Genomic DNA, 15,718 nt, shown 5'->3' with positions numbered 1-15,718 from the left:
CTACTTTTAAATTTTTTAAAGTTTTGACTCTATTGTAATAATATTTAACTTAATATGCAAAGACAAAAAAAAATCACACTGGAAAATGGAAACGTGTGCCTGTGAATTCCTTATGCAGGGTGTTATTGACAAGCACTGGCTCAGGCACCAGATGTTCTGGGATTTGCCACCTGTGCGCCTCAGAGAAGCCAACTGACCCCTCAAGGCTGCAGGGAAATAGCGGTAAAAACACCCCGGAAGCTGTCACGTGGATTAAATGAGGCATCCTTCAGACCATATTTCTTCCAGTTCCTGGCACACAGTACTCTATAAATATTGACATATGTATCAGCAATATAATAATACGAATTATAACTCTGTTTTGGTTATTCTTTCTTCTCCTCATTTCAATTCTATAGCTGTGTTCAGAGAACAGAAGTTGAAAAGGGAATATAAATCTCACCAACTCTCCGCAGCTACCCATGCTCCCCAGCATCCTCCCTCACTGAGGGGACGTAAGAGAAACACAAACTTTAGCATCAACCTGGGGAACAGACCTGGCTCTTCTGTGACATCGTATACAGAGAATGAATCAAGGCACAAAGCACAAAACTGTCCTGGTTTAGGAAACTCTTGGAAGGTCTCTTATCTTTCCACAAACTCACTCGCTCTGTCTAAAGGAGGATTCAGTTGGAATCACACCCAAGATTGCATCATTTTCTCTTGCTCACTGCCAGGTGTTTCGTGACAGCCCCCTAATGTGAATCAATAACCCTGTCTGTGGAAGGCCCGGAAGGCAGCAAAGGTTCCCAAGGAGGGTGGATGTGACCAGAGAGACCATCCCTGAAAACCACTAAGGAGCCTCTAGAAACCTCTATCCAACCTTGAACTGAGCAGGATGGTGCTTCCTGGAAATCCCTTTTTGTTGCTCTATGTATCTACAATACTGGGTCTGCCTGTAGCACTCCAGAAAGAAGGATAAGGGTTGAGGACCCTTCTTGGGCTGCTATTGGATCTGTGCTATGCTTGGACTGTTTGAGTTTGAGCTCTTTTTGTCTCTAAGGCCAGAGCCCTGAGTAGAATGCAATGCAATTTGCAACTGTGTCCCCAAAGCTGACTGTGCAAATTCTGCAGTTTGCACATTTATGAGGATGGACCTTTGTGTCTGTGGCTGTGATTTCAGTGAGGCCCTTGTTTTGCTACTGCCAAGTCAGTCTGTTACTGCTGGACAACAGGCAGCACACACAAGGCCACCAGCCAACCTGGACCTGAAAACCACTAAGGCCACAGGGTCCAGTATAGGCCAAGTGACCCAAACACAACTCCCTTCTCCCCTAGACCTTGAAAGGAGAGAGTGCAGAAGCCAACACCTGCTGGAGAGACGGGGCCAGCATGGAGGTTCCTACCTGTGGGCTTAGAAGCCAGGGGTGAAGGTGGGAACCTGCTGGAGTTGGTGGAAGACAGTCTGGGCCGACGCCTTCTGAAAAAGCTCCTCAGCAGCCCACACTTGAGAGATTCTACAAGGGTGGTTTTCCCGGATCCCGAGTGGCCAAACAGCTTGAGCTTAATTCTTGGCTGCAGGTTCTGTGTGGGTCGGAGCTGCTGGATGAAGAGTCCTCGGTGCGTATCCTGAGCACGGATGAGAAAGAGCCAGTGAGTGACAGAAAAAGAGGCAAATAATGATTCTCAAGATTCCTAATCCCCGGTGTGCAGTTTTTACCCATGCTGAAGATATGTTTCTTTTTTTCTTTTTTGAGACGGAGTTTCACTCTTGTTGCCCAGACTGGAGTGCAATGGCACGATCTCAGCTCACCGCAACCTCTGCCTTCTGGGTTCAAGCAACTCTCCTGCCTCAGCCTCCCGAGTAGCTGGGATTACAGGCATGAGCCACCATGCCCAGCTAATTTTGTATTTTTAGTAGAGACGGGGTTTTTCCATGTTGGTTAGGCTGGTCTCGAACTCCCGACCTCAGGTGATCCGCCCGCCTTGGCCTCCCAAAGTGCTGGGATTACAGGTGTGAGCCACCGTGCCTGGCGGTATGTTTATTTCTATCTCCAATGAAAACTTTGAAAATTCAGGTAAAATTCACATAACATCAAAGTCACCATTTTCAAGTGTGAAATTCAGAGGCTTTTAGTGTATTTTCAGTGCTGCACGACCATCACTGCTGTATCCTTCCAGAACATTTGTGTCACCCCCAAAAGGAAGCTCTGTACCCGTGAGCAGTCACTTGCCATTCATTCCCCTCTTTGCTCAGCGCCTGGCAACCATAGAGATGTTTTCTGTCTCTAAGAATTTGCCTATTTCCATTGCATTTTGATGCATGACGAGTTGGATGGAGCAACTGTGAAGCCTTCCATTTGTGTGTGTGTGTGCGTGCGTGTGTGTGTGTGGAACCCCCACACTTTATTTAGAAATTTATCAGAAAAACATAATTGGATGGCCCAAATGTCCACTTCATAACTGTAGGTCTGGAATAGGAACCTTATCTTACTGTTAAATAGCTACTAGCACTTTTGATTTAACTTCATGGCAATGTCACCTGTATGTGAGTATTAAAAATATCTACCATCACTTTTGGTTTCAACCACATGACAACCTAAGAAGCCTAGGAACAGACCTACAACAAATCGGGTGTGGTGGCTCACGCCTGTAATCCCAGCACTTTGGGAGGCTGAGGCACGTGGATCACCAGGGTCAGGAGATGGAGACCATCCTGGCTAACATGGTGAAACCCCGTCTCTACTGAAAATACAAAAAATTAGCCGGGCGTGGTGGCGGGAGCCTGTAGTCCCAGCTACTCGGGAGGCTGAGGAAGGAGAATGGTGTGAACCTGGGAGGTGGAGCTTGCAGTGAGTGGAGATCACGCCACTGCACTCCAACCTGGGTGACAAAGTGAGACTCCGTCTCAAAAAATAAATAAATAAATAAATAAATAAATTTTAAAATATTAATATATTACTAAACACATAAAATAAAAAGGATAATCAAAAATTTACCCTAATCAATTAAGAGGCTGAAAGAAAATGGAAAGCCGGGAGATCAAGAAAGGTAGAAGCCTTCGATTTAATCATGAAATAGGATCAGCCCTGTCTGACCAGCAAGAGCATCTGTCCCTCTCTGTGTGGAGGTGTCTGGATCCTTTAGGGCAGTAATGGGACGAGAGGATGAGAGAAGGGGCACTCCAACGTACAAGCTCCATGCTGCAGAGGGGGCTGGGAACACAATATCCTCATTACTTTCTTCTTTTTCCATCTGATATGGAGAAGCAGGAGGCTCCACAGAATGAAATAGTTCACTACTCACTCACTTCTTCATTCATCAACCAGCATTTAGGGAGGCCCTCCAACCCCATGCTAAGCATAGTGCTGACAACAGGAAAATCTAGATTCAGCCCAGATCCATGGTCTTGGGGAGATACAGACATGTGAACAATTTCACATCTAATACCAAGTAAGAGCTTTTAACAGGATAGTGTAGGCAAGGTGTTCAGTGCACCCAAGGGAACCTGCTCAAGGTTTACGTGATGTGGCACTGACCATGCCACCCTGGTGTCACACCCCCTCACAGGCCACCATCCCTTCTCACCACTCCTGCCCTGCTCCCTAACAAGGACCTGTTTGGAGCCGTGAAGTGCAGCCTGAAGCCTCTTCCTCACCCTTACCCAGGAGGACCCCCTCTGCTTTAACCTGCTTTGTGGGTTCCCACAAACCCACAAAACCTGTCTTGCCTGCCATTTCCTCCTGGATGCTTCTTCCCACCATGTGTGGCTCTCCATGGTGACCCCTGACCTGTAATTATGGGGTGCTCTCCCTTCTAGACCAGGAGCCCATCTGCGGGGACAGATGGAATTCCCAGCCCTGGCAGGTGTAGAATCTCCATAAACCAGTGTCATATAAATGACAGAACTCAGAGGGACCCACGCAAGGGCATCTCCATGTGATCTACACCTGGCGGGACCATTCCTTCAGTTCTAAATCCTGGGAGGCGCTCACTTACTTCTGATCTCCTGATCTCTTCCAGCAGCAAAAGCCAGTGTTACTTTTGCTGTTATAACTGCATTGCTACAATCTCATGCATAACTCTCCTGAAGGCTTTGATTTTCCTATTTCCATTTGCAATTCCTAAGCCAGGACCAGACTTCCTCAACAGGAACTATACTGACCCCTGGTGGGCACTGTGGAGATCTGAGGTGGCATTTTAGTTCCCACAATGTTGAGGGGATACTCCTGCAGCCAGATGCTGGGTGTCCAGACACCCTGTAACAAAATGTCCCTCACAGCGAAGAATTCTCCTGGGTCCCCTGACTTCTGAGCATCTGATGAGCATTTATATAGGGGAAAAGCCTGTTTACAATCATCTGAGCTGAGAACTTAACTACACTTTACACATCATCCACAGGGTTTTGGGGGCAGTATTTAATATATACTGAGTTATCCATGAATGCTGCTATTTTATAGATTGGCAAATAACTACACTTTGCTTTTTTCCCCTTTATCTTTGCTGAGTGCTGTCTCCGATTTCTGGACATCAGCTCAGCACGCTGCTGTGGTGCTGGAGCTGCCATCCCAGCCCTCCAGTGTCCGTGGGCATCTGTGGGGGTTGCACTCAGTGATCCTGTGCGTGAGTGCAGGGACCTGCTGGGTTTCCCAGCCTCCTCCTGCCTGTGTCCTAGCACATGCATGCTGACATCCAGCATATTTCACTATGCGCATGCTCCCACAAGGTCTGTGTTATATTACAGTTAGGGCATGCTACTGATCTTTTGAAACTATCTGTGTAGTAGGTGCGTCCCTGTCTATAAATTCTACAAGGGAGCATGACACAAGGTGTGTTGTAAAATGCTGGGACAGCTGGGGTGGAGGCCACGGCACCAAACCATGATCTGTAGAACACGAGGTGGTCTGTACTCTGGTGTCTTCTTCTGACCTCGAATCCCAACAGGTTCAGAGACAGAGCACCAAAGGGAAAGGAAAGGGCTGGGGGTCTTGATAGCAATGTCCCTGACTGATTACCTGAATCAGCAAAAAAGCTGGACAGATTCTATTATGAGGAGTTACACATTGGGGGTGGCACCTGTCAGGCTGGAAGGAATGGGGCTCTGAATTCTCCCCAGCGCCACGTGCACCAGGTGCACCCATGCTGCCAGGCTGCCACCGACCCTGGAGCAATTCCACCTCCCAGCCTACTCCAGCCTTCTGCAGCAGCCCTGGGTCTTCCTTGTGAGTCCAAGGCTATACCCACACCACGCCATGCATGAGCACCTGAGCTGCGTCCACTGTGCTGAGCAGTGGTCACCTTCCATGGTGAGCATCCCACAGGGTAGATGCAAACTTCCCCATCTATTCCCTGAACGCAGCTCCCGCCACACAGAGATCCTTGGTACCGGCCCGAGTCTGCTTCATCTGAGACCAGGGGAAGGCAGAAAACTGCTCCTGGTTAAATCCAGTCACTGGATCCCGGGTGCCCCCATTTTGGTAAAGAAACTGTGCCATGAATCTGCCTGCAGCTCTTTCTTCCTGTTTTGTGCCTGTGGATCTTGACACTTTGAGCTTCAGCACACACGTCTGTCCTGTCTGCAGGAATGGGGCAAGCTCATTCCTTCTGCAGGAGTCCCACAGGCCCTTCCACTCTCAGGAGACTCGAACCATGGTCAACTACAGACACCGCTGCCCCTGTGAGAGGCTTCTAGAAGCGACTGAACCTGCAGGCTGACTTGCTCCTGCGTATGAGGGCAAGCTATGCCTGTGACTTCCCTGTACTGACAGTCCAGCTCACTCCTTCAAATTCCACGCAGGGCAATGCTGGTTCAGAAGCTCCTGGCAATCTGCCTGTTTCATGGGCCAGCACAATAAATGGAGAAGGAGGGAGGAGGCAGCAGGAGGAGGAGTTGAGACAGATGTGTTTCCTGTCTGCAGCAGTAACTTCCACATGCATGGCGCCTTCCAGCTCATGCTATGCCTTCACTCACATTCCCTATGAAAACCTCCAAGGAACCTTTGTGGTTAATGCCATCCTCCTCCCTTTGGGATGAGGAAATTGAGGCTTGGAGAGGCCAAGGCACTTGCCCAAGGTGACAGAGCAAAGCCAGAACTCACTACCAGGTCTTCCTCCCACTGCTGGACACTGAAAGGGAGGTGGCAGGTTCCTCAGAAGCAGAGGAGACAGGAATAGACAGGGATGTGCACATTGAAGGTGAACCCCACAGCACTGAGGACCATCCAAGGAGGGCCCCTCACAGTGCATCCCACTCGGAAGGCACTTCCTGAATGGGCACCCTTTGGAGTGAAATATTGGAGCGCACCTGTCCTTGGTGCACCCCCTTCCCCTCCACCAGGAGCTGTCAGCCTTGGCCGAGATGTGCCCACTCACCCTTCACCAAGTCTTTGGGAAGAGAGGACAGGAAACTGCACTGATCTAGACTTACAGAATTCACCATCATCTTGAAAGGCAAAGAAAAGCAAAATATCCTCGGGTATTTCCCTTCACAAGAAAATCTCAGCTGATCCTGGAAGATGACCCCTCGTCCTGCTCACTAAGAACCTTGGGGAATCTAAGCACATCCGAATATATCTCCCTCATTGGTGGAGGCACGTTTTCATGTTTCACTACCAGATGGCGGGTAGGGACGGGTTGCGGCGCAGAGGCCTCTCCCTGGGAAAGCAGCTTTCATCCACGTAATGATCTATCTCCAACTCAGAGAGGGCTCCAGGCCAGGTCTAGAAGGTGCTAGGAAGACTGATTTATTTGGAGGGGGAGTTCAGTAGTCCTTACACGGTGTGTGTTTAACACAAGTTACAAGACAACCCTGAGACCTGGCTGGCACGAAGCCCAGGCTGGTCGGGCCCTCCCTGGCTGGGCCAGGTGGGAGCCATGTGTAGCCAACACCTCTAGGGGAGAGGAGAGGGGACTATGGTGCCACCGACATTTTTGGCTCATGGCTTGAAGTGCTCTCCAGTGTGTGTCCCCTAGGTCTGTGGGTGTGGCTGGAGGGTACTCAGGAGACCTGGGGCATCCAGGGTGTGGGCAAGACCTCCTGCAGTCAGGGCGAGACCAGGCTGGGGAGAGGAAGAGGCAGAACCGAACTCCAAGGAGCGCAGAATTCTGACTCAGAACCTTCCAGGTGGTCATAAGGGTGTGTGTGTGTGTGTGTGTAGCGTAGAATGTATTTACCTGTATTAGCTCTAATCACATCCTTTAAATATTTACACAGGAGTAGGAGCCTCCCTGGTATTCTTGCCCAAGGCTCACTAAGTAATAGAGCCTGAATAGCCCCAGTCCAAGCACCGTCACATCTCCCCTGGCTGCCAAGATCACCTCCTATCAGGTCCCTCTGCTCCCCCTCCTGACCCTGAGGCTCCAGTCTGAGCAGCCGGGAGAATTCCTAAACCTAAGGCAGATCTCACACCTGCCTGCACTTGGCCTAAACCCAAACTCCTCACCCGCTGGGTAAGGTCTATAGAGCTGTGCCACCTCTCGGGTCATGTCGGGCATTGTTCTCTGCCTGCACACCTGGGTACATCCTCTGACCCTAGCCCAGTTACCCTCCTTCTTTGTTGTTTTATGCTTGAGCTCCTCCAACCCTTCACTACCCGGCCCCTTGCACTCCCTATTCCTCTGTCTTCCTCCAGCCCTTCCTCGGGCTGCTTCCTTCTTCTTGCCCTTCAGGTCTTGGTTTCAGTGTCACATCAGAGAGGTCGTCATCAGCCAGGTGAAAGTAGACTCCACCATCCTCTCATCTCACTTCATCCTGTTTCAATTCCCTGCATGGCACCTACCCCAGGAGGCAGCAACCCTCTCTGTAGAGGGCCAGATGGTCTCTGTGGCAACTCAACTCTGCTATGTATGAACACCAGGCACAGACAAGAGTGTGTAGCTGTGTCTCAATAAAACTTTATTTACAGAAGTAGGCAGTGGGATGTAGGCCATTGTTTGCCACCCCTTGACCTGGCTTACACATTTTTCTTATCGGTTTCTTGGCTGTGTTCTGCCGATTTTGTTCACTGTGGTCTCTGCAGTGCCTAGAACAGCTCTTACAGTAGACACTGGAAATATCTTTTCAGTGTGTGAGTGAATGAATGTTATTTGGTAACTGTGTTGCTCTTTGAAGCCCTGGTAAATCTCCTAGTTTCTACTTTTCTTTCTTCCAGTACTGTTTTCTCCCTAGCAACTTAGCTTTCACTTTCTCATCAGACAAGAGGACTAAACATTAGAAAGCTGATGGGGAAGACCATTCACGGTCTGGGAAGGCCAGATAAGAGCACTGAGAGGCGATGTGGCCTTGCCCATGTGGCAGGGTACAGTGAGACTGCACGGATGGTGCAGCAACTTTTAATTACGCAAATGCAGTTTACAAGTGGTGAATTTTTCAATCTGGGCAACTCCCAAATTGTTTTCATTTTTCAAAATATTCCTGGCCACCTTTCTTCACTGTTGGGTCTTAGGTTTAGTAAAAGCAAACTACTTTTTTTTTTTTTTTTTTTTTTTTTTTGAGACAGAGTCTTACTCTGTCACCCAGGCTGGAATGCAGTGGCATGATCTCAGTGCACTGCAACCTCCACCTCCTGGGTTCAAGCGATCCTACTGCCTCAGCCTCCCGAGTAGCTGGGACTACAGGCACACACCACCATCTCTGGCTAATTTTTTTTTATTTTAATTTTAATTTTTTTTGTAGAGACGGGGTTTCACCATGTTGGCCAAGCTGGTTTTCAACTACTGACCTCAGGTGATCTGCCCGCCTCAGCCTCCCAAAGTGCTGGGATTACAGGCGTGAGCCACCGCACCCAGGCTTTTAATTTCAGGCTTACGGAAAATCTGATTAGAAGGATGGCCAAACAAAATAAAAATAAGCCAACTCCTCAACCCCCTTGAAATTCTTATTTTAAAATCAGATAAGAATGGGACTTGCAGTGATTATAGTAAAAATGGGTGCTGATATAAAAATCTAGATCAACCCCTTTCCCATAGAAGGGGTCCCTCCTTTCTTCTAGAAGGAGAACTGGGTTTGGCTGAGCAACAACACAGTCCTCAGGCAGGTTTGGACAGCTGCACAGGGCTCTGTTACTGACTGAGCACAAGGAAGTAGAAGGTACAACTTCCTTCTGTGATAAGGTGGTACCTACAGCCAAGCGCGGGCTCTCAGGGACCCCCAAAGCAATGATGAACCTATCAACAACCTTTGATAGGGAGAAGCAGACTTCATCTCTAGCATTTGCTGATTCCTGTGGTGCAAATGCTCCCTCCCTGGCTGATTTCAAGACTCCCATGTGATGTCACCAGGTTGGGAAGACAAGCTCGGCTCTCAGGGACAGCACCAGAGGCTCCTGCACACCACTGCCCCAGTTCACTTAATGTGGAGGTGCGTCAGAGTCAATTCCATGCAGCTCAGCCCTGCCCCAGGTTCCTTCTTCCCCAAGAGCTGTAGCCTTGGCCTCAGCAGTCTTCAGTGCTCCTGCCCCTTGAACTCTCCAGTGATCAAAACAGCCAGTCCCTCTCCCCTGCACATCTTCCACTGCTGTGGGCAAACAGGATGATTTTGGTTCTATTTCCAGATGCCAAATCCCATTGCTTCCCTAGCAAATATAGTTTAAAGACACATTCCTAGGCAATGTCAACTGATGAGAGCTGAGAGCGTAGATAGAAAGTATTTCTTTTGCTCAATTGGCCCATTTGGAAACCAAATAAAATGGCAGGCAATGTAGGGCCACCATCCTCAGCTGTCCCAGATACAGACCTCTCCCCAGGACTGCGCTTTGGATCAACCTGCAGTGGTTCTTGCAGAGTGTGGTAGCACTCTAGGGGTTGAGAGAAAATGTGTGGAGGGATTCTTTTGGTTTTCACAATATGGCTGTAGGGAATGCTAGCATGTTAGATGTTTGTAGGCCAGGGACAAGAAACATCCTGCAAGGACAGGGCCTCCCAGTCACCCAAACTGCCAACAGCACCCAGTGAGAAACACTGGGGAATATCAAGGAGAAATGACATGGAAAGGAAAATGGTCCTAAGATGCTCTGCAGGGTGAATGACTTCTTCTTTCCCTTCCCCTCCCCAAACATGTACCCGATTGTCTCCTCCTCCAGGTGACCCAAGTTAGAACTGCAGGTCAGTCCCCTTCCTGGTGTCCTCCACAGGCATTGCCTGCTCCTGGGCTCCCCACAATCCTCAGCGATGCATTCTCCAAGGAAGCTGCCGCGACAGCTCAGTCATTTCCAATAACCAAATTCCAGTACCGGGTGTGCCCAGGTGCCAAGCAGTTACTTGCATGGGGATTTATATTCACACACAAGGAAGAAAGACCGCAATTAGCAATGCTTGGCAGACAACTCCTCCCATTATGGCTAATCAGGGGCTAACGTCGAGAGCCCACTGAGGGATGATGAAGACAAACAAATTCCAGGGACTCCTTGAACACAGCATCTAGAAGATTCTGAGGGAATTAGAACCCTGGGCCTCCCCATGGGAAGGCGATCCCTGTGCACTACAAAGCAGGTGGCTCAGCACAGGTACAGCAGCCAGTGTGGAAAGGACATATCCCACCTGGCCAGGAATCTGCCCTGGAGCCCCCCGAGCCCATTGATTAAAAGCAGATCACAGGTATTTCCAGGTCAGGTCAGGACCTCAGGTCTGCATGTTGCTCACCTCTTTGAATCCAGGTTTCCTGCAGCAACATTCCCCTCTGTAAACCTTGGGGATGTTGTAAAATCACAGTGCCCACCACACACACTGAGCACTCAATGGTGGCTGTCATCACAAATGACACTCAGGGTGCCCAGCCACAGGGGCCACTGCTGCACCTCACAGCTGTTCCAGAGTGGTCTGCGGGGTTCCAACAATAACAGGAAACACGTGCTGCTTACTGTGTGCAGGCAGTGTGCAAGGGACATCATCGACCCATCCAACCCTTATCACGGTCGTGGGAGGTAGCAGCTGACTCAACCATTTGACAAGCGGGGACACTGAGGCACAGAGCTGTTGAACAGCTTGCTAGCTCACCCAGCTAGAGCATGGCGGAGCTGAAGTTGGATCCCAGGCCATCTGACCTCCAGTCTCTGCTCTCAGGCACTACTCTGTACTTTGCTTCTACATAAAGATGAGGGGGCACTTTTCACTGGACTCTGGGTGCTAAGGGGGATGTTGTCCTTTAATTAGGGCATTAAGATGACTATTCTGACCAGGTGCAGTGGCTCACGCCTGTAATCCCACTGCTTTGGGAGGCCAGAGTAGGAAGATCACTAAAAGCCAGGAGTTAGAGACAGCCTGGGCAATGTATTGAGACATAGTTGCTAATACAAATGTTAAAAATTAGCCAGGTGGGTGTGGAGACACGTGTCTGAAGTGCCTGTAGTCCTAGCTACTTGGGAGGCTGAGGCAAGAGGAGCACTGGAGCCCAGGAGTTTGACGCTGCAGTGAGCCCTGACTATGCCACTGCACTCCAGCCTCAGCCGCAGAGCAAGACCTCATCTCAAAAAAAAAAAAAAACAAAGAAAAAAAAGGTGACTATTCTTTTCCTTGACCTCATTGTTATAACATTTTTAAAAAAAAGGTAATTAAATTTTTTTAAATACACTAATGTTTAAAGAAAATGTTGAGTATAATAGCAAAATCGAAAAACATCACTTCTATCATTTTCTTTCTATGCATTTTAACATAGTAGAGATTATTACGTATATACAATCTGTCTTCTGCTTTGAAGCCCAGTGACCCCCCCACCCCAAGCAATAAACTCCTATTAGTAAAACTTCTTAAAATATTTAAAAGGCCAAAGCCGTTCTATTCTATGGCTGTAGGACCCTTTACTAGACATTATCGTGGGTTATCTGTGTTTCCAATTTTTATTACTGTATTATAAATAATACTGCGGTGAACATCTTTAAGCATAAAACAGAGTTCCTAGATTAAAGGGTATGGCTATTGTGAAGTCTCCTGACACAACTGTCATGTTGTAGGCTGGAAAGGGTGAACCTGCCTTTACTTATTTTTGTCATGTTTCTTTAAGCCTCAGAGCAACAATGTTTGATAAACAGGAGCTTAACAGCCATCTTGGAGCTCAAACATAAGAAGGAAAGAGGCAGAGTCAGCGTCCTCATCCCCCGCTACTTTGTGGGAGTGGTTTATTATAGAGAGAGTGGGAGAAGGAAAACCAGGCACAGCAACTGCAAACATGCTAAATGATTTCCAAGTCCAAACAGAGAAGAAAACAGATAGGGAGCTGATGCATTTATACCGACTGACATGCAAACCACAGGACAGGGACCACTGTTCCTAAAACCTGGCTGTCTAGAGCCTCATTTTGCTCATTCTCAAATAAGGAAAAAGACTGAGACTTTTTCACATAAACACGGGTAGAGAACTTCAGACCTATAACAGAACTTCTCACCTTTCGAAGTCTTGCAAGGAGACCTGCTACGTGCTCGTGCTGTTCCGATCTAGCAAGATCTTCTGCCGTCTTACCATCCTGTTGGAGAAAAATACATTAGTTTCTTTTCTCCGAAAAGGAGAGCTGTGTGTGTTCCATACGCCAATTCCGTGGGTGTGAGGCAGAAACAAGCATAGCAGGTGTGAGAAGCAAGCCAGGTGGACAAAGAGCACGTCTTGGTGTGTTTCTCTGGCTGTGCAATCCTTATTTCACTTGATTGTCCAGGACAGGAAGGTAAGAAGCAGGAACAAAGCACATGTTGGTGTCTTCCTGTCCAATAGCGACACCTTTCAGGTCCACAGGTTTAATCACAACTCAACAGCCTCCTCAGTTGGCTGGTTCCTCCCTGTCCTGAACCCCTCTCTCCAATCTCCAATCAGGCAGACAGTAAAGATTCTCATTAGGTGCCAAATTCTAGTTAGTGCAAGCTACTGTGTTATAATCCTTACAGGGACAAACCCAGCCCTTGCATGATACCAGCTCCTGGTAATTACTTTGCATTTCAAAGGAAATACTTAGTTTGACAGGCAATTTTGATTGAAAGATCTTTTGGTGAACAGAAAACAAGGAAATAAGAGTCCACAGCACTTTTATGCTTGCTTTTTATTTAGAGATTTTTCATAGGCTGCAGTTTCACACTGAATAAATTTGTTTCTGTATCTACACCATGAACATACACGATGACAGCAAGTATTTATTGAACACCACCTCATAATATGTGCCCGACCCAGCTCTCAGTGCTCTGCAAGCCTCGGTCCTTGAAGTCACCCCTGAGAGGCAGAAGCTGTCACTGTTCCCCTGCCACTGGGGAGAAAAGGGACATGTAGGGGCTGTTCTGTTGCAGTTTTAGAGATCACTAAAAATTCAAAAGTAGAAAAGATGAAAAGCAATTTAAAAAAATGAAAATGAATTTTTTTTTTTTAATAAAAAAGTAAGGATTTGGTTTATCTGTCAATGTGTATCAATAACAAAGTTGCATCCCTGTAGAAGCTTAGGGATATCCGAAATCTACTTAACAGCAACCTCTCAATTCCTCAACCCAAGTCACTCCCGGAGTCATGCCTGGGGTCCCATTCAGACACTGTTGCTCAATCTTGCCAACACTGACATTTTGCACCAGGCAATTCTCTGTTGCTGGGCCTGTCTTGTGCCTCTTAGGAATTTTAGTAGCATCTCTGGTTTCTACACACTAGGTGGCAGTAGCACCCCCTAACTCCCAGTTGTGACAACCAAATAAGCATTGGCAATTGTTGGGGGTGGGGGCAAAATTGCCTTGCTGAGAACCACTGCCTTAGGCTGCCGGTTGAAGCCCAGGTGGCTGCTCCGGTGGAGGCTTGCTGTGCAGTCAGAACTGCCCGTCTCTCTGTTCCTTTAAATTCCTGAAATATCCCCCAGTGGGCAGGCCAGGGCTTCAAGCTTGCTTTGGGGGTGAATTAGGTGCCTTATCAGACACTGCATCTCCAACCAGGGATCCATGCCAAATGCTCTAGTTTTTTTGTAGACACAAGAAAAGTCCATAAAGAGAAGGGGTTCTCCATTACACTCTGGAATCGCCTGTAAAAGTTGAAAATATCATGTCGCCCAGCTCCCACACAGACACTGCTGTCAGCAGTATGGGGTACATCTTGGGCTCCCAGGTTAATTCTATTATGCAGCAAGGTTTGGGAACCACTGCCCTAGTTAGAAGAAATCTGAGCCTTGACTGAAGTTTCCTGCCCCCAACACGTCTGAACAGGACGTTCCTCTTGCAGAGCTCAGACGCACACAAAACACAGGCAGAGGCCTTTCACCGACAGGATGAACTCTCCACTGTTCAATCTCTTCAAAGTCAAGAGAACCACCATCAACAATACTTCCTCACAGCCAGGCATGGTGGCTCATGCCTGTAATCCTAGCATTTTGGGAGGCTGAGGTGGGTGGATCATCTGAGGTCAGGAGTTTGAGACCAGCCTGCCCAACATGGTGAAACCCCGTCTCTACTAAAAATACAAAAATCAGCCAGGTGTGGTGGTGCATGCCTGTAATTCCAGATACTCAGGAGGCTGAGACATAAGAATCGCTTGAACCTGGGAGGCAGAGGTTGCAGTGAGCCAAGATCGTGCCACTGCACTCCAGCCTGGGCGACAGAATGAGACTGCATCTCAAACAAAACAAAACAAAACAAAACAAAACAAAACAAAACATATATATATAAAATAAAAATGTTTCCTCACATTTGCACTGCACTTTACAGCTTGCAAAACATGTTGCTCTAAAGGACACTATTCAGACTTTCAACAGAAATGCCTGGCAGTGCAGGAGACAGTTTGAAGTTGGGAGAAGACCCAGTTTGAAGTCCTGAACCCACCCCTCACCGGCTATGTGGTGGGTCACTCAGCCTTCCCAAGCCTGGGTTTCCTCATCTGCAAGATGGAAAATGGCACCCTCCCTGCACAGGTTCTTGAGCAGGTGACAGAAAACCAAACGGAAAGAACCAGCACAGCGCCAGGCACAGAAGAAGCAAGCAGTGTTGAAAATTATTCACAGAAGAGCTGAGAATTGCCCTAACTACCTGGCCTTCTGTCTGAGAGGGAAAGGGGCAGAAATCAGATCTCTGCATTTTGGTCTTGGCTCTACTGGACACCCCGACGGAGGCTGCAAAAGCAACACTTACACTTGCTGCCCTCCTCCTTACCAACAGGGCTCATGGACTCAATGAAGTGCATGCATTGAAAAGATATAGAAAGATGGCCAAGTGTCTTGGCACTCAGCTGTCCATCATCTCAACGTGAGCCTTGGGGACCAAGTGGCTGCAGAAGGGTGAGTTGGGTCCAGAAATCACGGTGTCTCTTGTGCACCAGCGGCCCACAACACTACATTCTAGACTGTGGGCAGTGATTCCCAAGTTGGCCCCATGACATAGAAAGAAATCCATGGAAAGGTGAAAGGCCACTTCACTTATTGTGTTCAAGAAGCTGGAGCCCCACAGGCCAGCCAGTTTTAGGAGCCTGCCCTTCACAGACATGCTGCTTATTGACGTCTGGGGAAATGCTCACAATCATGACTTCTAGTGACACGTGTAATATGCTTTGCAAAGGAACAGATGGCGTTTCAACTGGGGCAAGCATTGACAGGGAAACCTATTTGTGCATCCCCAGTGAAAAGATGATCTGAAAGAATGTGCACAGTCATTTAAACATCTTTAGATAGTGTTGGGGAAAATATGGATTTTTTGTTAACCTACAGAATTATAAGGGCTCATCTACTTAGCACTGGGTCAACAAACACTCCATGTCCTGCCTGGACTATGGTGCCATTCATTTTTTCCTTCCTTCCTTCATACTT

At 48.1% G+C, this 15,718-nt stretch overlaps 1 protein-coding gene across 7 annotated transcripts in view; it reads right to left on the bottom strand.

Moving 5' to 3' along the window:
* The window catches only part of DAPK1 (death associated protein kinase 1), a 208,435-nt gene that overhangs the window by 25,573 nt on the left and 167,144 nt on the right, over nucleotides 1-15,718 (bottom strand). For all 7 annotated transcript variants that reach the window (XM_055351504.2, XM_055351500.2, XM_055351499.2 and 4 more), the window contains exons 19-20: nucleotides 12,356-12,433; nucleotides 1,386-1,608 (exon numbers count right to left, since the gene is read on the bottom strand). In XM_055351504.2, coding sequence (XP_055207479.2) covers nucleotides 1,386-1,608; nucleotides 12,356-12,433 — 301 coding nt within the window. The remainder of the gene's footprint in view (nucleotides 1-1,385; nucleotides 1,609-12,355; nucleotides 12,434-15,718) is intronic.

Source organism: Gorilla gorilla, chromosome 13 (genome assembly GCF_029281585.2).
Source record: "Gorilla gorilla gorilla isolate KB3781 chromosome 13, NHGRI_mGorGor1-v2.1_pri, whole genome shotgun sequence".
In the NCBI taxonomy this organism is placed as follows: Eukaryota; Metazoa; Chordata; class Mammalia; order Primates; family Hominidae; genus Gorilla; species Gorilla gorilla.
This window is presented reverse-complemented; position numbering and strand designations above follow the sequence as displayed.